Genomic DNA, 21,172 nt, shown 5'->3' with positions numbered 1-21,172 from the left:
AGTAGAAACTGAGAATAACTGTCTGACACATTATGCAGCAGAAATTCAGGTGAAAAAGAATAAAGAATTGAGAAGGCAATGAAAAAAACTGACTGCGGTTAGAAACCTGACGATCCTTCTGATTGCTATCCTGAGATTAAACAAGTCCAAACATGGCTTCAGGACTGAAATCTTTATAGTTAAATCACATCATAATTGGACACGGTCAAGCAAAAAAATAGATTCTCCTCCATTTTTTCCTATGATCAGATATTTCATCGGTTTATTATGGATCAGACCATCTAAGAACGTTAATTTTATTTTGAATAAACTTTATTAAGATCTACAGTCAGAGCCTTTTCCACACTTTGGGGGCTCTGAAATGCGACCCTTATGAAGAAACTGGCCCTGGGAATCTTTTTCATAACTTTTTGCAGAAAAAATGGGTCGCATTTCATGATGAAAAACTACTGACTGCAAAACAATACTGGAAAATCTGTGCTTATAACATGACTTGAGGAATTTCATTTTTTTAAAATTTTATTTAAAAATTTGCCAGTTTTATGAAGTACCATGCCATGCCCTATCACAATTCCCACGAATTATATTTGAATATCCACCTCCGGTCTGTCCCAAGCCAGGGGTGAAAAAGAAGGAGGGGAAACCAAGAAGATTGTACTGGAAATATCACAAAAAGTCTCAGGGCTTTAACATAATATGATCTTTTTGCGTTAACCATTGACCTTTTCAGCTCGTATAACATCCTTATCCAAGCAAGTAACAAAAACGGATTCCAAAAAAATGCAAAAATCTTGCATTTAATGTAGTCTCTTAGACCGAACGGCCGGTCACAACAAAATTCTCAAACCCATTCAATTCTCAAACATCTGATCGGATCTTTTCCGCTACCCCCCCCCCCCCCCCCCCCCGCATTCCTTCGAAATATTATTTGCAAGTTTCTTGCAACATTTTGAGGCTTTTCGCTTCTGAGATGTTCATCTGTCTTTCATGGTGGACAAATTTACTAATATTGTGCACACACACTATACCGTTTGCAAAAAAGATGTGATATATCGTCTTAGTGGCCATTCTATATCAGTTAATCAATTGACAAACTTGTCAAATTCATCATGCTTAGATAACAAGTTATAACCAACTTTCAGATTGGTTATAACTCTCTGAATTAATTCTAGTCATATCTCTGCATCACAGCGCTAAAGTAGTATTAGACAAATAAGCTTCACTTGTATTTGATAAACGTGATTAAACTCAAACTTAATTATGAAAAATGTTCGCGTTTAGTTTAATGTAGTCTCTTAGACCGAACGGCCGGTCACAAAATCCTCGAACCCATTCAATATAAATCACCCACAAGCAACATATATATACACAAAATTTGAATCGATTAAATGTTTGAGTCGCCTAATTTCAGTGGGGTTTTATTGGTTTTATCCCTTGTATCGATATCTAACCATGACCATAACCAGTTGGTTAATATGGTAAAGTTAGTAATGGTTATGGTTATCTCGAAACTCTCTTTTGATGTCTTAGATTACTAGTTGAGATAAAGCGTTATGTCTGTATTGTGTGCGTTACGGACATAATAAAGTGAATTGACTTTAATGTTCCCACACCATTACTAAAGAGTGAAATATCCACATGAGATTTATATATTCGGATGATTAGCTGCAATAAAAACAAACTTATTCAAGTTACCTTACAAACTGTTTAAATTTGCAGCTCATGCCAAGGTTACTTGGGGATAATAAAGTTAGTTAAGATAATAAAAAAGGAAAAAGAAAACTCGCTTTTGTTGAAACTGAAACCAGTGCAAATTCTGATCTGGTTATGTTTCGCAATTTTAAATTTAAATCTTAACATCCGAAAAGTTAAGCTTCAATTGTTTGCAAAATATTTGTCATCTTATTACAATAGATGATTAGTTAAATAGCAATTCATTGATTTTTTTTGAGAAAAGATGGAAAGGAAAATATTTGCAACATTTTTCGTTAATTTTCCTTTTTTTAACCTTTGAAGCGACGCCTTGATACAATTTCTAACCTATTTTATCTTCAAATTCGTTTCAAAGACCAAAAATTTTTATTGTTCTCACCAGGTTTTAATCTGCTAGATTGACTATACTCTTCAACTTCAATCCTATAATTACCACTGATTGCACTTGCCAGATTCCTCTTCCTTCCTCTACCTTCCACTTTTGCAAATTCCATCTTCTGCCTTACAAATTCCACTTTAAACACTGCTGTAACGGCTGCTCTCCTTGTGTTTCACAAAGAAAGTTTTTCACCGCCCAGTTCGTTCTGAGTGGTTACAAAATCTGTCCGGATATTTCGTTTATGCAGTTCGCTTTTGTAACTGTATATCCGCTCTGCTGTACTTACCGTTGCATTAACTATTTTAGTTCGTAACTATTCGCTGATCTTAGTTTTTTCAACTATCAATTTGAACTGGATTGCTACAGATCACACAATACGGGATCTCTTTATGTATACCAGTTCAATCCGATAGAAAAAACAAATCAAAGACAAAGATATATGTCTAAGACCTGTTTGTGCAAAAATATTTAAATTTAAACCTAAGTTGGCTTTTGCTGTTTGTACTCACAAGTTGAGAATACCAGAAGTTGGGGTTGTAACAGTTGAATTTCAGCTCCAATAATTCCTTGATGCAAGACACAGTAACAGGATTTACTGCTCAAGAATAATGTTTTAAATACAAGACACAGTAACAATTTACTGCTCAGGAATATTTCTAGTTCAAGACACAGTAACACGTTATTTACTGCTCAAGACAATTTGTTTTGCAATATTTTGCTGAGTTATACTTTCAGCCGTTTTCTGCGGCTACTACGTTGAGTTCTGTGTGTTGCTTTTGTTATTTCCCCCTTTTTCTCTTTTTTCTCACGTGACAAACTGTAACTAGAACTAGAACTATAACTATAACTATTAAATGACTAAGACAACGGAAAGTGTTTTGTTTCTATTTTCCCCGCCTATGCAAGCTTGTTATTCCTTAAGCTCAGCTCCAACATCGCCGGCCCTGTTTTCCTTCGTGAAAACATCATCGTCAGTTGGTAGTACTGGAGCGAGCTTCACTACGGGCCTCTTGTAGTATCCATCTTTTGTTCGGATTTTCGCTGATCGAATCACTCCGTCGGAACCTTCAAAGGTTTCGGTTATTCGACCCAGATTGTAATATCCACGTTTGTCACTGTCTTCCACTAACCACACAAGATCACCCTGCTGAAGACTTCTGTCCGTTGTGGTCTGCCATTTCTTTCGACTATTCAACGTTGGCAAGTATTCTTTACGGAATCTGTCCCAGATGAGGTCTGCGTAAGCTTGTGTTTGTCGGAAGAGCTTTCTATGATCAACAAATTGCTCTGCACCTGATAGATACGGTAAACAAAGGTTCTTGTTGCCAAGTAGGAAATGGTTTGGAGTAATAGCTTCTAAATCGGTAGCATCAGAACTGACTTGTGTCAGCGGTCTAGCATTCAGCGTCTGTTCAACAAGACACATCGTGGTTGACAGAACGTCCTCCGTGACTGATCGATTGCCCAGCACTGCGTACATTGCCTTCTTGCAACTCCTAACCAGTCTTTCCCACACTCCTCCAAAGTGTGGTGATGCAGGTGGGTTGAACTTCCATCTGATACCTTGTTGAATCAGATGTTCTTCAATTCGCACCTTGTTCCATGCTGCTATATACTCTGCCAGTTCTTTTTCAGCTCCAACGAAGTTTGTCCCGTTATCGCTAATCATTTTGACCGGTTTGCCTCTTCGAGCAATGAATCGCATAATTGCGTTCAGACAACTATCAGTGTCTAGTCTTGGTACAATCTCTATATGTACCGCTCGTACAGTAAGGCATGTGAATAGACAGCACCAACGCTTTTCGTTTCTTCGACCAATCTTTACTGTGAATGGTCCAAAATAGTCTACGCCCACATTCGAGAACACTGTTGATGCCACTAATCGTTCTTCAGGTAGATTTGCCATTACTGGTGCCTTTGTTTTGGCTCTTCCCTTTCGACATCTAATGCATTTGTTTTTGATCGATCTCAAAGCATTTCGTATGCCTAGGATCCAGAATTTCTGCTGGACTATGTTTCTGACATGTTCAGTACCTTCGTGATGACTATTCCTATGTTCATTTCGCAAAAATAATTCAACTACATGGTGTTTCCAATGTAACAGTATTGGATGCTTCGTTTCGAAGCTCAATTGACTTTTACCTATTCTGCCTTGAGCACGGATAAGTCCTTGCTGGTCTATGAATGGTGAAAACTGGAGGATTTTGCTGTTTTTTGGAATTTCCCTTTCAGCCTTGAGAGATTTCATCTCTTCAGTAAACTGTTCTTGCTGCAGTAATCTGAATATGCTTGCTTGTGCACCCTCTCTTTCTTCAACACTTAGTGTTTTTGTTGCCGGTTTGTGTTTTCTAAATACACGCTGTACGTATGCCATTGTATTTACAAGTCGATTGAAATTGCTGAATGGTTCCCACTGAACAATCAGCTTCTTCTCTTCAACCTCTGCTGAGAAAACCATTTCGTCGTTTTGTTCGTCTGAAGCAAATGTTGAATTCAACTGTTCAGGCCATTCGTTCTCTCGTTGCTTCAACCAGGCCGGCCCAGTGAGCCATTCACTTCTCTTAAGTTCGTCAACATTGATCGCTCGTGTCCCGATGTCAGCTGGATTGTTAATACCACTCACATGATTCCACTGTGAAACATTAGTTGTGTCCAAAATCTCAGCCACTCTGTTTGCAACAAACACCTGTTGCTTACGGTGGGAGCTGTGAATCCATTGCAGAACAGTAGTGGAGTCTGTCCAGAAGTTAGAACTGTGAATCTTCGATTCGTGTTCCTTCACTATCTGCTCTTTAAGTCTCACCGCCATCACTGCTGCTTGTAGTTCCAAGCGTGGTATGGAAAGGTGTCGCATTGGTGCAACTCTGCACTTTCCGATTACAAATGCTAAGTCTGCTGGGTATTCTTTGGGCTTTGAACGTAGGTATGCCACTGCGCACATTGTATCTTCAGATGCGTCCGCAAACACATGAAGTTCCCATTTGTCCTTGGCTGTGCTGAAGTATCTTCTATCAATGCTGGTTTCTGCTACTTCTGGAAGCTGTGCCTTCCACTTCAGAAACTCTTCTTCTTCGTTAGGTTCTACTGAGTTGTCCCAATGTTGTCCATTTTTGGTCCAGATGCTCTTAAGGAGTCGTCTCATATGAACACTGAATGGTGCAAACAGTCCAAGAGGATCAAACACTGAAGAAACTAGAGATAAGATCTTCCTTTGGGTGATTGGGTTCTCAACTTCTTTGCTTGTTCCTCTACAAACCTGTAGACTATCATCGGTTATCGTCCACTGAAGCCCAAGCACCGATGACCCTTGCTGGCTCTGTTCTACTTCAACCTGCTTTGTTTTGCTGATTGATCTTAAGTCCTCTGGGATTGCGTTGGTTACCGCGTCGCTGTTGGTGATCCACTTCTTCAGTTCAAAACCATGTTTAGAGAGAAGAGGTTGCAGTTGTTTGAAAACATTGATTGCTTCTTCAGGTGTTTCGACTGACTTGATGAGATCGTCCATGTAGAAGTTGTCTTGGATTGTTTTCGCTGCAATTGGGAACTCGTCCTCGTTGTCGATTGCTACTCGCATCAGAGCGTAGTTGGCACATGTTGGTGAACTTTTTGCTCCAAAAACATGACGTTGATACTCGTATATTTGCACATGTTCGTTCATTGTTGGTCGCCACAAAAATCTCAAGCAGCTTTTATCCCGTTCAGGAACTTGCACTTGCAGAAACATTGATTCAATATCTGCGGTTAGGGCAAATGGGCCTTCTCGAAATCTGAATATTGTTCCGATCAATCCGTGTAGTAGATCGGGTCCGGCTAACAACTTGTCATTTAGGCACATATCCTTGTATTTTGCTGCAGTGTTGCAAACGCGGCGAACTTTACCCGGTTTGTTGGGGTTTAGTACTGGATGGTGTGGCAAATACCATTCCTTTCCGAAAGTGCCTTTGACTTCCGATTTGCCAAGGATCTTCACAAATCCTTTTTCAACATCTGTATCAATTGACTGTTGATACAATTCTTTTAAGTTTGGGTCTCGTTGGAATCTTCGTTCCAGTGAGTAGAGCTGACCAATGGCCGAGCCGTAGTTGTTTGGGAGATTGGGTTCTGGTTCACTCCAGAGCATGCCCACTTCGTACCGCTCGCCTGTAAACTTTGTCGTGCTCTCTAGAAATTTCTGAGCTTGCTGCTCTTTCTTTGATTGACTTACAGCATTTATTTTGGAAGCATAGGTTTCTATGTCCCACCATGACTGGATATTTTCTGCCACTTTCACATCTTCTGTGAAGGCAAAATGACAAACATTTTGACTTTTCTTGCCTGTCATGGGACCACTGACTACCCATCCTAATTCTGTTAAGACGGCGAAAGGCTCACTTCGTGTTCCAATCTTATAGTCCAATGGACGTTGAATTTCGTAGGCATCTTGTCCAAGTATGATACCTACTTCCATCAGGTTGAATGTTCTGTTAGTGAGAACATTCAGATGTCTGAATTTGTTCTTCAGTTCCTTGTAATCATATGTTGTGTTTCCCAACGAGATTGATGGGTGTGCAAACGCTTCAATCGAATGCACCTTTGAATGTAGTCCCTTTATTGTGATAGGAACCTTCTCTGTCCTCAAATCTTGCGTCCCATGTATGCCAGCTATGTTCAAGGTAACGTCCATGCCTTTGGCTTGTAGTTGATCTTTAATGCTTTGATCGATGAATGATACTGTTGACCCACTATCGAGGAAAGCGTAGGTAGTCAACCTGTTACTACCACTCTGAACCGATACAGGAACTATTTGAAGAAAACTAGTAACTTGGTTACTCTGGTTGATTGTTGCTGCGCTAACATTAACTGCGTGACTACCCTCGTCCATTTGGTTTTCTGAGTGTAGCAGTCTGTTGTGCTTTTTTGTACATCCATTTATACCGCACGGGTGGACTTTACAATCTTTGATTGCATGCCCTTTCCCCAGACATCCATAACATAAGCGTTCTTTTCTCACTGCTGCATAGCGATCGGTGACATTCATATTCTTAAATGTTGGACAGTTCCATATTTTATGAGTGCCAACCGCTAGTGGACAGTTGTTGTTTTGCATTTGCCTCTTTTCGTTCGCATTCGAACTCGCACTAATATTTGACGATTTTGAGAATCGTTTTTCCTTGTTAGCGTTTGGTCGATCATCTTCCTTTCGTTCGCTCTTGGTTGATGGCATTCCTTCATGGACAAAAGCCATTCGAGCTAACCATTTTTCAAGGAGAGTGAGATCGGGTCTATCTTCTTGACACTCGTCAACGAAGAAGAACCACTTTTCTTTCAAATTTGGGGGCAGTTTTTCAATTGCCACTTGCAGTGTTGAACTTGATTGCAGATCGCCTTCATAGTTGTATTGCTTCAGTACATTAACTAGGTTGCTGATTGTTATTGAGTAATTTATTATAGCCGTTGAGTCGTGCATTCGAATTGGTTGTTGTTTGCGCAACATGTTAAGCTGAGCGTCGACAATTAGGTAAGGTCGCCCAAACTTCCGTCCCAGGAGTTCCCACGCTTGAGCGTAGAATTCTCCCGAATAGCCCATTCCTGATATAGCTGACTTTGCTTTACCTGTCAACAAAGTTTTCAAGTGGCTCATTTTCTCTGAGTCGGGTATATCGCGATAGTGAACCGTTGCTTTGAACATGTTCGACCACTCCGGCCACTCTAGGTGGTTTCCATCGAATGAACTCAACTTCAACTTAGGTAGCTGACTGCTACTGCTTGGTTTATTGCGCTTAAACTTGTCTTGTTCCCGGGCTGCGCTGGCACGCTCTCCACTTGGTGACCGTGACTTAAGTACACCTTCGCGATTGAAGCTTACCCTGGGATAATTGTTGTCGATCCTGGTTTTCGCACGCTCGAAACTATAATCGTGCAAGTTGGAGAATTTATTCGAGTTATCGAGCCAACCGGAAACATCTTTATTCTTCGGGGTTTTCCAGTTGAATGGTGATCTACTTCGCATACTAGGGGCTGCACTGTCATCAGAATCTGATGCTCTTGCGTCAAGAGCTTCTTTCTCGTATTCCAGTTTCAGTGCACCTTCTTCTTCAAAAAGTTGCATCTCCATTTCAAGCTCCTTCCTTTTCAATTCGAATTCAATTTTCTTCAACCTCATTTTTGATGCAAAGTCTTTCTCTAGAGTCGCAAGCTTTTCTGCTTTTTTAGCTCGTTTATCAGAGGAGGCCTTTGAATCATTGTCCCTGTTTGGGTTTCCATGTTCAGCAGTTTGTTGAGAAACTCCCACAACAGACTGTGAAGACTTAGCGGCAGTTGGTTCTGCACCGCTTGTCAATTGTGCGGTTTGATTCTGTTGATCCGTCATGTTTGTTTCTCCGTGAATGTATGGTAACCAATCTGCGTTTAATGTTTGCAAGAAATTTAGTCGGTCGGCTTCGTAGCGTTCAAACAATTCAGAATCACGAAGAAAATTTGCTCGCTTTCGGTTAAGAATGCAAAGAGAGTCGTCAAGTTTCAGCACCTGTTTATAGATGGTCTTGAGTTTGCTTGATCTATCGTTGTTTCTGATTAGTTCCTGGCCTTCCTGAATTTTTGCTTTGATTTGTTTTTCGGAGTTGCTAATCTGTCTAAGCAAAATGTCCTGACTCTGTGACGGAGTCACTGCGTTTGTACTTTGGGACTGCAGCTTGAATATCTGCAGTACCTTTTGTTTAATTGCTTTAATTAAGCCTTGCTATTCAACTTCTAATGCACTTTGCCTAATTGGCTTTGCGTTGTTGAATTGCTCGTTGAGTTTTGTTCTCGTTCGTCGATGACTTCGTCACTTCGACTGTTGGGTTGGACAGCAGTTTATTCCACTGTCCGGGTCGGCGGACCAAATGTAACGGCTGCTCACCTTGTGTTTCACAAAGAAAGTTTTTCACCGCCCAGTTCGTTCTGAGTGGTTACAAAATCTGTCCGGATATTTCGTTTATGCAGTTCGCTTTTGTAACTGTATATCCGCTCTGCTGTACTTACCGTTGCATTAACTATTTTAGTTCGTAACTATTCGCTGATCTTAGTTTTTTCAACTATCAATTTGAACTGGATTGCTACAGATCACACAATACGGGATCTCTTTATGTATACCAGTTCAATCCGATAGAAAAAACAAATCAAAGACAAAGATATATGTCTAAGACCTGTTTGTGCAAAAATATTTAAATTTAAACCTAAGTTGGCTTTTGCTGTTTGTACTCACAAGTTGAGAATACCAGAAGTTGGGGTTGTAACAGTTGAATTTCAGCTCCAATAATTCGTTGATGCAAGACACAGTAACAGAATTTACTGCTCAAGAATAATATTTTGAATACAAGACACAGTAACAATTTACTGCTCAGGAATATTTCTAGTTCAAGACACAGTAACACGTTATTTACTGCTCAAGACAAATTGTTTTGCAATATTTTGCTGAGTTATACTTTCAGCCGTTTTCTGCGGCTACTACGTTGAGTTCTGTGTGTTGCTTTTGTTATTTCCCCCTTTTTCTCTTTTTTCTCACGTGACAAACTGTAACTAGAACTAGAACTATAACTATAACTATTAAATGACTAAGACAACGGAAAGTGTTTTGTTTCTATTTTCCCCGCCTATGCAAGCTTGTTATTCCTTAAGCTCAGCTCCAACAACTGCAAAATCCACCCACTACCTTAAAAACTCCACCTTCCACTATCAATCGTAAAAGTGTCATCGCCTACACTTTTTATTTTTCGCATATTAATTTTACAAAACCCGACCATTTATTTTAATTCCACCCGAACTTATTATCCTCCCAGTCTTCGCACCTCTTTCAAACGATCTAATACGAAGCTTTCACAAATTGACAATCTCTCTATCTCGGTTTTTGTCTTTCATGACAAATATCACCGCGACCTGTTTAATTTTTGAAATTGATTGTTTTTAAAATATTGAAGAAAAATTACTTCTCATGTCTTTATCCTAATTTATTTCTTATATATCATCTTAATAGAACCACGCAGTTACAATAGCTTTCTGGTTAATATCTCAAAGAGCTTTATAAAAAGTTTTGCCGCTTTTTTGTGACCAATTCAATTTTCACTCTTTCCGCTACACATTCCACCACGTTCCACCCTGTAGTATTCCACCCTGCAGTATTCCACCCTGCAGTATTCATCTTCCACCCTTTAACACTTCAACACTCCACCTTTTATTGCCGCCGACAGTGACCATACACATTATCTTATAAACACTTGTGCCTATTGTCGAAGTGTTTCGAGACCTTTTGAGCAGATAATTTTAAGAAAAGTTTCGCACAATCAGCAATCTCTTGTTCTTTTTCTGGGAGTTACGGAATCGCCTTTCTTCCATCTACATCTTCCAATCAATTAGGTCCTCCCAACTTGGGCAGATCTTCACCGGAGATTATTCTAAGTATCGCGTGGTTATCCCATCTCATAATTCGTAAGCATTGCGCGTCAGAGCCCCTTCCAAATAAAGTAACCCATTTCAACCATTTTGTTTGGGCGTCATAGAGAAAACAAGAAGCTTGTTAGCCCTAAAGAGCAACTTTTGATGTTTTTAAAAATATTAGAAGGGTGAGCTTTTTAAAGGAAATAAATATAAGGTTAAATTAAACACTAGAACCAAAAATAATTAACTTGGTTAACAAAACGGTGATTGTCAATACAACCGATCAACAGTTTATGAATCTCATTTCGTCGGCATTTTTTTATTTTTCACATGTAAAATGTATGTTTTTATTCTCCCCACTTTGGTCAGGTAAGAATAAAAAATACTAGAACTGCACATTGATAAGTCTCCCGTTTTTTGCAATCGTTTTGGCGACTTATCATTAAAGGCCAATCTCGACTCTTCTGATTCTGAATTTGTTAAATCTGGCCATAAAGAGCGTGTCAAAATCATTGAGGCAGACCCCTTGATCATATCTGTCGACAATGATTGCAACAGTACTGGATCAACCATCTCCCCTCCGAGCAGTCGAGCACCCAAAAAGCAAAACAGTCTACTATGGAGCCCGTGCCAGCAACATTTCCGCTGATCCCCGAATAGCGGTGATTGACAAGGATTGCATTAGTTTACAGAAAGCTACAGACAACCCCTGCGCTTGGAAGCTTTTTAAATGTTTAGAAACGTCAGCTTCTCAAAAGTTTTGAACTAAAACTGGAAAAAGATAAAAAAGGAAAAATCGGTGGGTGGTTGGGGGACTGAGGGTGATCATTTATAGCTTTGACATTAAATTAAACTTTTCATACTGATGTTGGCTTTCACAAAATTGTTCACACACCGCAAAAAATTTCATTACTTAAATGTCAGGAAAGTATTCAAAAGACAAAAACTCAAAAACTAACCCCAAACATTTTTTCTACGTTCTCAGTTTTTGCAACTTCCCCATATTAACTATTTTAAGTTTTTTCAGGAGCTCAAAATATTCCACAAATGTAAAAGGTAGATAAAAAGTTATTTCACTCATTATGGGAACCAAAAAAACGGAACGGACAATTAAGAATAATTTTTGAAAATCATAGAAAAAAATTCATTTTCTCTTTTCACTGTACCTTCAGTTTAACTTGAACCTATGTCATACCTTCCCAATTGTCAATTTGGGATTTCATTTGCCAGAAACTATTTCCACATGAGACAATGAAAAAAACTTATTGAACTAAAACAATCAATCTACTCTAAAAAGCTTTTCTTGTAAACGAGGAAAAAAACAAATTTGACATATGGCTCGTAATCATTTGGGATCATTAGATTCGTAAAGACGCTAATTCAACAATACAACTGCCCTCAAGAACAAGCTTTATTAACGGAAATAGTGTAAGGGCTTTAAACAAAATTTTCTTCGACTCGCTTCCTATTCTCTTCAGAGATGCTAAGTTCTCTCTAAAAATTATATTCTGACGTTTTGCTCAGTGTCGTGGTCGATAACACGGGTCAAAAAAATTAAGAAAGTTGAATATTAAATTAAATTTTGAACTGAAAAAATGCAAAAATTAGCCCGTATTTATAGTCCTTATCTATGCAGAAATATACAGAGAAAATTTAGATTAGCTAAAATTACCTTCTTTGATTGACATGTGAATAGATCTTATTTCTGAATCCCGGAGGTGATTTTCTATTTTCATCAACATTTCATGAGAATCATTTATGGCCTAGGTACAATCGAGTTCATCAGTTGGAGGTCAGCGGATGTTAGAATCAGGTTTCTGTAGGTGGGAGAATTTACTTCTGACATATGATTGATAGGTCAATAAGATATTGATAGCGCCAAACAAAATTAGAGTTGAGTATAGTTTTGTGACCATTAGTTATCAACATAGCAACAAAGTTCATGAGGTAATTTCGTCTTTGTATTTTGAAATTTTAATAAAAAAACTTCTAAGTTTCTCGATGTTTCTTTGAAACCATTCCATCCTCCCTCCTTTTTTTAAGCCAGTTTGTGGGTAGAGGTTCAATCAATCTAGTGTAAAAACAATCAATCTACTGTAAAAAAATTTCTTTTAAACGAGGAAAAAATCAAATTTGACATTTGGCTCGTAATCATTTTGGGGTCATTAGATTCGTAAAGACGCTAATTCAACAATACAACTGCCCTCAAGATCAAGCGTTTTTAACGGAAATAGTGTAAGGGCTTTAAACAAAATTTTCTTTGACTCGCTTCCTATTCTTTTTAGAGATGCTAAGTTCTCTCTAAAATTATATTCTGCCGTTGCGCTCAGTGTCGTGGTCGATAACACGGGTCAAAAGAATTCAATAAGTTGAAATTTAATTTAAATTTGGAACTTAAAAATACAAACATTAGCTCGTATTGATAGTCCTTATCTATGCGAAAATATACAGAGAAAATTTAGATTAGCTAAAAATACCTTCATTGATTGACATGTGAAATAGATCTTATTTACCAATCCCGGAGCTGATCTTCAATTTTCATCAACATTTCATGGGGATCATGTATGGCCTAGGTATAATCCAGTTCATCAGTTGGAGGTCAGTGGATGTTAGAATCTAGTTTCTGTGGGTGGGAGAATTTACTTCTTACATATGATTGATAGGTCAATAAGATATTGAGAGCGCCAAACAAAATTTGAGTTGAGTTTAGTTTTTTGACCATTAATTATCGACATAACAACAAAGTTCATGGGGTAATTTCTTTTTTGTTCTTTGAAATTTTAATAAAAAACTTCTAAGTTTCTCGATGTTTCTTTGAAACCATCCCATCCTCCCTCCTTTTTTAAGCAAGTTTGTGTGTATAGGTTCTCCAAATCTGTCGGGTTGTTTTCTGTTTCTTTTTGATGTTCGTGAAGGAGCCGAGGTTTTGGGTTGTTGGCTCTCTTCAGATGATGTGGCTGCAGAAGCTTCATCTTGAAGTGAAGGTCCCACATCTGTGTTCTGGAGTTGTTGTTCTGATTGAGATATGGTCTCCTCCACTGCTGGTTCAGTTGTCTAGTCTCGCAATTTGGTTGTCGCTCACTAGAATAGTCCGTGCTGAGTTTTCGAGATGTGTTCAAGCCCTTCCTGATGATGAAGGTAGCAGGAACTACTGTCTGTCTTTCGTTGGCCTTGAATGCAATGGGTTCGCACAAGTCGAAATCTGCTATTGCTGGTAGTCTCACTCTGCGTCCCAACAAGATTTCAACTGGAGTTTTGCCCCTCGTCTTTGAAGTGTTGCGATGTGTCATCAGTGCCCTTTGAAGGAATGCTCCAAATGACACATTGAGATTGGGACGTCATGCTTAAAGTGCCCGGTTCACTGTATGAACTGCTCTATCAGCTAGTCCATTAGGTCTTGGATGATAGAGAGCCGATAGCATTTTCTTAATTCCCACTGATTCACACCATTGTTTAAGGTCACCACTTACAAATTTATGACCATCATCTGATGCCAAACTTTTTGGTATTCCGAATCTTGCAAAGATCTGACTAAGATATACGCCAGCTGTTTCTGATGTTCTAATTCCCACGGGGGAACGCTTCTTTTCAGCCGGAACCCGCGTCAACAATTACTAAGATTTTGCTTTGGTCCTTAACATAACCCCAGTCCATGTGGAAATGTTCCCAAACGTCGGCTTCTGGCCATGCAGAGACTGTTCTGGCTAGGCCTGTTCAACAAAATGGTAAACGTCTTGGTTAATGCCAGGCCACCATGCTTTCATTCTGACTGATGCCTCAGTTGCATTCTTCCCAGGATTTGTCTCATTCGCTTTTGCCAAAACCAACTGTCGTAGTTTGGGTGGAATGAAAGGAAAAACACCTCTGAAGATGATTCCATTTTGTAGAAGCATCTTTGTGTTGTTCAAATCCTTTTTCCGCTTCTGAGCATTGTTTCCAATTCCCAATTTTGATTCGTTTCTTTTTGTCCTGGAAGAGTCTGTATGTTTCATTTTCAGTTTTGATTTCTGCTTGGGTCACCGAATCACTCTGAGCGAAGTAGATGTTAATGATTGCGAAGCACACTCGATCGTTGCCGGATTCGTCTTTGTCAAACTCCATTCTGCTCAAAGCATCTGCATGGGGTATTTCCTCTCCTGGTGTGTACTTCAACTCATAGTCGAAGCCCATTAGAGCTATTGTCCATCTTGTGATTCTAGCTGATGCGGTCTTCGGGATTTCTTCGTCTGGTGCAAAGAGATATTTGAGTGGTTTGGGGTCCGTCTGTAGGGTAAATCGTCTTCCATGAAGGAATTGCTTCAATCTTGTGACCACAATTACAATTTCGAGTGCTTCCCGCTCTTTGTTCGAGTAGTTTTGCTCCGCTGGAGTTAACTTTCTTTATACATATATGACTGGAAGTCCGTCTTGCGAAAGAACCCCGCCAATGGCTTTTTCAGAGGCGTCAGTAGTAACTGTTGCTTGTTTTTGTAAATTATATGGCTGTACAAGTGGGTTAGCACATAATTAATTTTTCATGTCTTCAAGGGCTTTTTGTTGCATTTTGTCCCACGAGAAATTGTTATTCCTAATTTTATTTAAGGGTAGCGTTTTTGCTGCAAAATCAGCAATCATTCTTCCGTAAGAATTTGCTAGCCAAACAAACGATTCGAGTTGTTTGTTGTTAGTTGGTGCTTTCGCATTTTTTGTTTGTGATCTGGTGCTATTCCCTCCTCTGAAACGGAATATCCCAAAAAACTAACGCTAGCATTTTGACTGCAAGCATTCTCTTGTCGAACTGCTCCATGGTAGTTCCGTAGACCAACACATCGTCTTGAAAGATCACAACACCTTTAATTCCTTTGAATGTTGATTCCATGCATCTCTGGAAGAGTGAAAAAGAGTTTTTTCAATCCCTGAGGTAGTTGGCACACCTTGAACAATCCCTGAGATATTTTTATTGTGCATATATCTTTTGCCTCATTGTCAAATTCGATTTGTTAGTAGGCATCGGAAAAGTCAATTTTGCCAAAGTATGAGGCACCATGTAGGTTGTGGAAGATCGTCTCCATGTCTGGTATTGGTTAGACTTTATCCATCGCCTTGCCATTGATACGCACTTTCAAGTCCACGCAAAGTCTCAGTTCTCCACTCTTCTTTCTCTGCCACGCCATTGGAGATGCATTAGTGACTCCTCCCAGCTGTACCAGTTCAAGGATGACCTCTTTGACCATCTGTTCCAGTTTCTCTGTGACCTTGTCTTGAAGAGGCAGAGGTCTTTTTCTGGTTTGTAGGTCCTGTACAGTACCATCGGTGTTGATCTTGTCCTCCTTCTTCTCTGCTCGACATTTCGCCACAAAAGACAAAATCCACGTAGTTGCTGATTCTGCATTCTGTAGATCCAAAATTTGTCTTTCTGTAGTTGATCTGGACACCACGTCTTGGTCGATAACACGGGTCGAAAGAATTCAATAAGTTCAATTTTAAATTAAATTTGGAACTGAAAATATAAAAAAATAAGCTCGTTTTTATAGTACTTATCTATGCGAAAATTTACAGAGAAAAATTTAGATAAGCTAAAAATATTTTACTTGATTGACATGTGAATAGATCTTATTTCCGAATCCTGGAGGTGATTTGCTATTTTCATCAACATTTCTTGAGAATCTTATATGTCCTAGGTACAATCGAGTTCATCAGTTGGAGGTCAATGGATGTTAGAATCAGGTTTCTGTAGGTGGGAGAATTTTCTTCTGACATATGATTTATAGGTCAATAAGAGATTGATAGCGCCAAACAAAATTAGACTTGAGTTTAGTTTTGTGAACATTAATTATCGACATAACAACAAAGTTCGTCAGTTAAGTTCTTCTTTTGTTCTTTGAAACTTTAGTAAAGAAAACTTCTAAGTTTCTCGATGTTTCTTTGAAACCATCACACTCAGCTTTGTCGGATCAATTCAATGATGGACAGAACTCCCCAGCTTGTGTTGAATAATATTTAAAATGGACTCTTTTTTAGACGAGTATAGAAAATTTCAAATTCATACATTATCTTCGATTTAACACGTAAACATTGTCTCCGATAATCTTTTATGCCTGATTTGATTTAAATTTTGCAAATAATACTACAATCATAGCATGATAGAAAAATGCAACTTGGAAGAATAATTCTATGAGAAGAAAGTTGGACATACCTCCAAGTTTTGAGGAATTCCTTTTCCTCTGCAAAGGTTTTTCCTCGAAGAAATTTTCAACTTGAACTTGATTCATTATAATTGTTAACATTTTTTTCATTATGGCAATTTTTGTAAAAAAGAGAACAGAGCTCACAAAAGTGAAAAATTCAAATCTATCTCTTGCACGTTAAAGAGTGTATACTAATCGCAACGTTGTGTTTTAAAAATCGTTGCTTCTGTATTTTTCATTTAAAGAGTCTTTGAAATAGATTACTATTTTTTAAAATGAAGATGCCTTGGCGAATTATTTAATTTTGCAAATTAAATGGAATTGTAGATCATATAGTAATAGCGTTGGTACCATTATATCAAATTGACGGTTCTGAACTTCTAAGATCAGTTTTTTTTAAAAAAAATAATTACATTAAAAGTGATTGTATTAGAGGTTTCTCCGGAAAATTTGAGCTTTACTATATTGACAATAATCAAAATTTTTCTCTCAGAACAAGAAAATTTTGACAATCTTGAAGCGTATGTTGGAACATTTTGGGTTAACCGAAGTCACGAACGAGTCATCTTGTTGGTATCATACTTTACAATTCCTTTGTCTCAAAATTTAACAATTTAGCGCAGTAGTAGTTATAATATTTAAAATAAACTATTCACGGTTAGATATAAATACAGAAACAGCATCACAAATACTTTTTCAAGCGTTATTGTAAGACAAAAGACAGCGAAAAGATATTTTTTCTAAAGCATATTTTGAACCGGTTACTTTCCACACTGAGCCGTTTTCAAAATTCTGTCTCTCTCTCTCAAATTGGTATGGGCACTGACTGGCAATGAATACGTGAGGAGTAGACTAGAAGAATGCAGTCAGTGAAGTGTGTGTTAGTTGGTGATGGTGCAGTTGGAAAGACTTGTATGTTGATCAGACTAGTCCAGAACACTTTCCCTGACCAGTATGTCCCAACTGTGTTCGACACTTACAACTATTCCCTCACTGTCGATGACAGACTTGTGTCACTCAGTTAGTAATCATTACATATTACATACAACAAACACTTTTTATCTTGTGCTCACTAAACGTTTTCGGGCTCGACGCCTCCGCCCCCCCCCCCCCCCGGTCACATTTTTGAAAACCATGTCTCAGTTATTTAATGTATTGTAATTAATTTTCGGAAGCCCTTGTTATTACGAGTTATTAATTAGTTACTATGAGTTCAAAATTAATATTTGCTCCAAACTTTTTATTGTTATCTTGAAAGTATCAAAAATAATTTGTATTGGAGCTAGTGAACTAATTCATTATTCTGAATTTGAAACTCTCCCTTTGTAAAGGCTGAGAAAGGAAGCCAAAGTAATCATTTGATGACGTGATGATGTTCTGTTTGTTGCCAGATATATTTCTCATTTTGCTCATTTTCAAAGCTAGGAGAGAGAACCAATTCTTTTCTGATCATGCAATAGGGTAATGAATAAGAAACTAATTAACATTTATATCCGTCCTAAAAGTTTTTGTAAAATTTGCTGACCAAATGCATAAGAGTTGGATTTTTACACATATCCCAAAACCCATTGGTGGGAGACCCAATGCTGCTCCTCTCAGAGCAAACATAAGGTCAAGGTAACTATCGAGTATGCTATTATCAATATTTCCACCAAAAAATCACTATTGGTTATCATTGTTTCCAAAAAACCAAGACTTAAGTTTTAAAAGCTTTTTGCTAAAAAATATTCATCAGAAAAATTGATAAATGTAAAAGATAAAGAAAAACAGATAAACAATGACAATGAACTTCTCAATTATTTATTGCCACCATGATCATCAGTTTAAATTAAGACCAAGCAACTGAGCGGCGTCAAATTTTTCTTGTTACAATTTTGGGTTCATGTCTGGGCCATACTTGGCTGCTTCGTAACATCTTTTGATTAATTTCACAAACAATTTTCTGTGAACAGGAAAAAATTGCAATCTTTCCTACTATAGCCCTTTACGAAATAACAGCCCCAATTGTTTACCGCATTTGAGGAGGCCAGGCATTGTGTGGCCATTAGGTTGGGGGCTATAATAGGAAAGGCCCAAACTTTTAAGCAATTTGGTGTAGTGCCTTGAGATTGGATTGCAGTTGGATGCAGTTGTCTGAACATCCAGTTGGAAAAACAAAAGAGAACAGTGATTTAAAAGTTAAACACAAGCAATTGTTTCAGCAAAAGTTTTTCACCGCAATATTGGGGGAGGCTGGGTCAATGGTTGGGTCAATTACAAGAATGGTTCTACCTTTTATGTCGTACAAAAACTCATCGAACCTAATTAAACTCACTCCTCTTACATTTTTTAAAACTTACGACACCCTACTAATTGTTGTAACTTTTCAGAGGTATGAAAAGTTATAACCAGAGCTAAAAAGTAATGAGAAAATAACTTGAAAGAGATAAGCGTTGCTGTTCAAATGGTTTTTGGAAGTCAGACTTCACAAACTGGTAATAGCAAAATTTGATTTGGCTTAGGTGCCGTAGAAAACTTTTTGCGACCTTACACGGGGCTGTACTATGTTTTGCATTTTTTATGGCATTGTATAAAGTCATATTAAATTTTGAAAGTTTTCTCAAAGATGGTCTCATGATCAGAAACAGGGTCATCCAAAAAACCAGAATGTAATTTTTAATGATTCAGTACTGATCTAGCATGACACTAGGGTACGGGTGGCAACCTGTGAAGTGGTTTTTACGTAATTTAATGGTAGAGAAATACTGATAACTGAACTTGAAACAAGTAATACGTACCTCGCGATTAGACACAATTCTGACCCTATCAGATGAGAAATAATTAATTTTGATCTAGAAATGACACAAGTAAATTTTGCAACACAGCAGGCATCTAAGCTTCTTAAATCAACTTTTAATTTTTAGTATAATATATATTTTAGAACTCTGGGATACGGCCGGTCAAGAAGACTACGACAGACTTCGTCCCCTGTCCTATAGTAATACCAACGTCTTTATCCTCTGCTTCGGACTAGACTCACCTGTTTCCCTTGAAAACTGCAGTCAAAAGTGGATATACGAGTTGAGGCACTACACCCCAGAGAGCACCCCAATACTCCTCGTAGGAACCAAACTGGACATCCGGAGACAGGACCCCGCATCCTGCATACAGCCAGAAGAGGGTCGCAAAATGGTGCAGGAACTGGGCTTGTCTGGCTATGCTGAATGTTCGTCACGAACTGACGAAGGGCTTCGGAATGTTTTCATTGAGGCAGTTCGTTTAGTGCTGAAGAAACCAGAGCAGAAGAGAGAGAAAAGATGCTTCGTGCTTTAGTTACTTTTTCAATTCAACAATTGTAATTCCAGTGGAACGAAACTTGAAATATATTTATAAGGAAATAACATCTAAACCCTTGAGTACAAAATTCCAAAATACTTGCGGGATCGCTACATGTATCTTAAGAAACAATATTTCTGATCAAGTGATAAAAAGATTTGTCAAAAATGTCAAGAACTTTGTGAAAATCGTTGGGCCATTTGTGTCTAGTTTCGTTTCGGTGGAATTACACTTTCGTAATTCGACCTCAACTTGCTGCTAGAAAATAAATTGATACTAAATTTGTAAGTTTATTTATGACGCTATTGATATGCGTTTCCTGCTTTAGCTCTTAAATTTGAAAATTAATTTGCAAACATTTTCAAAAGAGAGAGGTTATGCTTTATGTGAAAATCTAAAAACAAAATACCCAATAATTAGACTCCACACATCACTGTAAGTTTATCTTGCGGCAAATAATTTGCGGGATTGAATGGTGCATGGGTGAATAGATCGGTTCAAAGGTAGGGTATATATATAAGGGGGTTAAAAACTCTTGGTTACAATAATTAAAACCTACCGTCAACACAGATTATCTCCCGGTCTGATCTCGCGTTCTGAGCAATTGAATTACCTCTTACTTGCCTCAACCGTATATCTCTCGGCTTTCCTGGGAAAATAAGCGAGAGGGTATTCTCAATGGTAAATATCTCTGTAAATGAGCGGAAATCTAACTGAAAACCGCTTGATTGACTCGAAAACTTTCTCGTTTTTGACCCCGAAATACGAATTTTCGGGAAAAAAACTGACGCATGAGAAAATTGCAGCTTACGTGATAATTCATGTATTATTTCAAAAATCTCTCAGGATGGGCTTCTCGATTTTTCTAGTGATTTACTTGAGATTTAAACGTGATTTTTCATGTGAACTCACACGAAACATCATATGCTCAGTAGACTCATGTGGAATGAAAAAACATAGCAGGACAAAACCTGACGTACAATTCAAAGAATTTTCATTGACTAAACAGAAAACTAGACCTAAAACGGACTATGAATGGATTGGGAAAACCATTTAGAAACAAATCCGATCCAAAAAATCAAAAAAACAGTAAAAATCAAATTGAAATTGCCGCATGCGAATAAAAATGCACTAGCGAGAAAGCGAATTTTTGTTCAAACACCGTTTTCTCACTATATTTTAAAAATAGTGCAAAAAACTTCAC

At 38.1% G+C, this 21,172-nt stretch overlaps 1 protein-coding gene across 3 annotated transcripts; it reads left to right on the top strand.

Moving 5' to 3' along the window:
* Nucleotides 1–1,218: 1,218 nt before the first annotated feature.
* Nucleotides 1,219–20,378, top strand: LOC142335044 (ras-related C3 botulinum toxin substrate 1-like). Of its 3 annotated transcripts, none has more exons than XM_075383372.1 (4): nt 1,219–2,241; nt 9,731–10,537; nt 17,499–17,673; nt 19,574–20,378. In XM_075383372.1, the coding sequence occupies exons 3-4, from the start codon at nt 17,514–17,516 to the stop codon at nt 19,963–19,965; spliced, it is 552 nt and encodes a 183-aa protein (XP_075239487.1). In that variant the 5' UTR covers nt 1,219–2,241; nt 9,731–10,537; nt 17,499–17,513; the 3' UTR covers nt 19,966–20,378. The 3 variants fall into 3 exon arrangements, with proteins under 3 accessions (XP_075239487.1, XP_075239486.1, XP_075239485.1); XM_075383371.1 differs by having other exon boundaries at nt 1,219–1,749; nt 17,505–17,673; nt 19,574–20,376; XM_075383370.1 differs by having other exon boundaries at nt 17,505–17,673; nt 19,574–20,376.
* Nucleotides 20,379–21,172: the final 794 nt, after the last annotated feature.

The sequence above is a fragment of the Convolutriloba macropyga genome, chromosome 2, assembly GCF_964194025.1.
Source record: "Convolutriloba macropyga chromosome 2, txConMacr16.3, whole genome shotgun sequence".
NCBI classification, from domain to species: domain Eukaryota; kingdom Metazoa; phylum Xenacoelomorpha; order Acoela; family Convolutidae; genus Convolutriloba; species Convolutriloba macropyga.
Note: the sequence above shows the minus strand (reverse complement) of the source record. Positions and strands in the feature narration are given on the sequence as shown.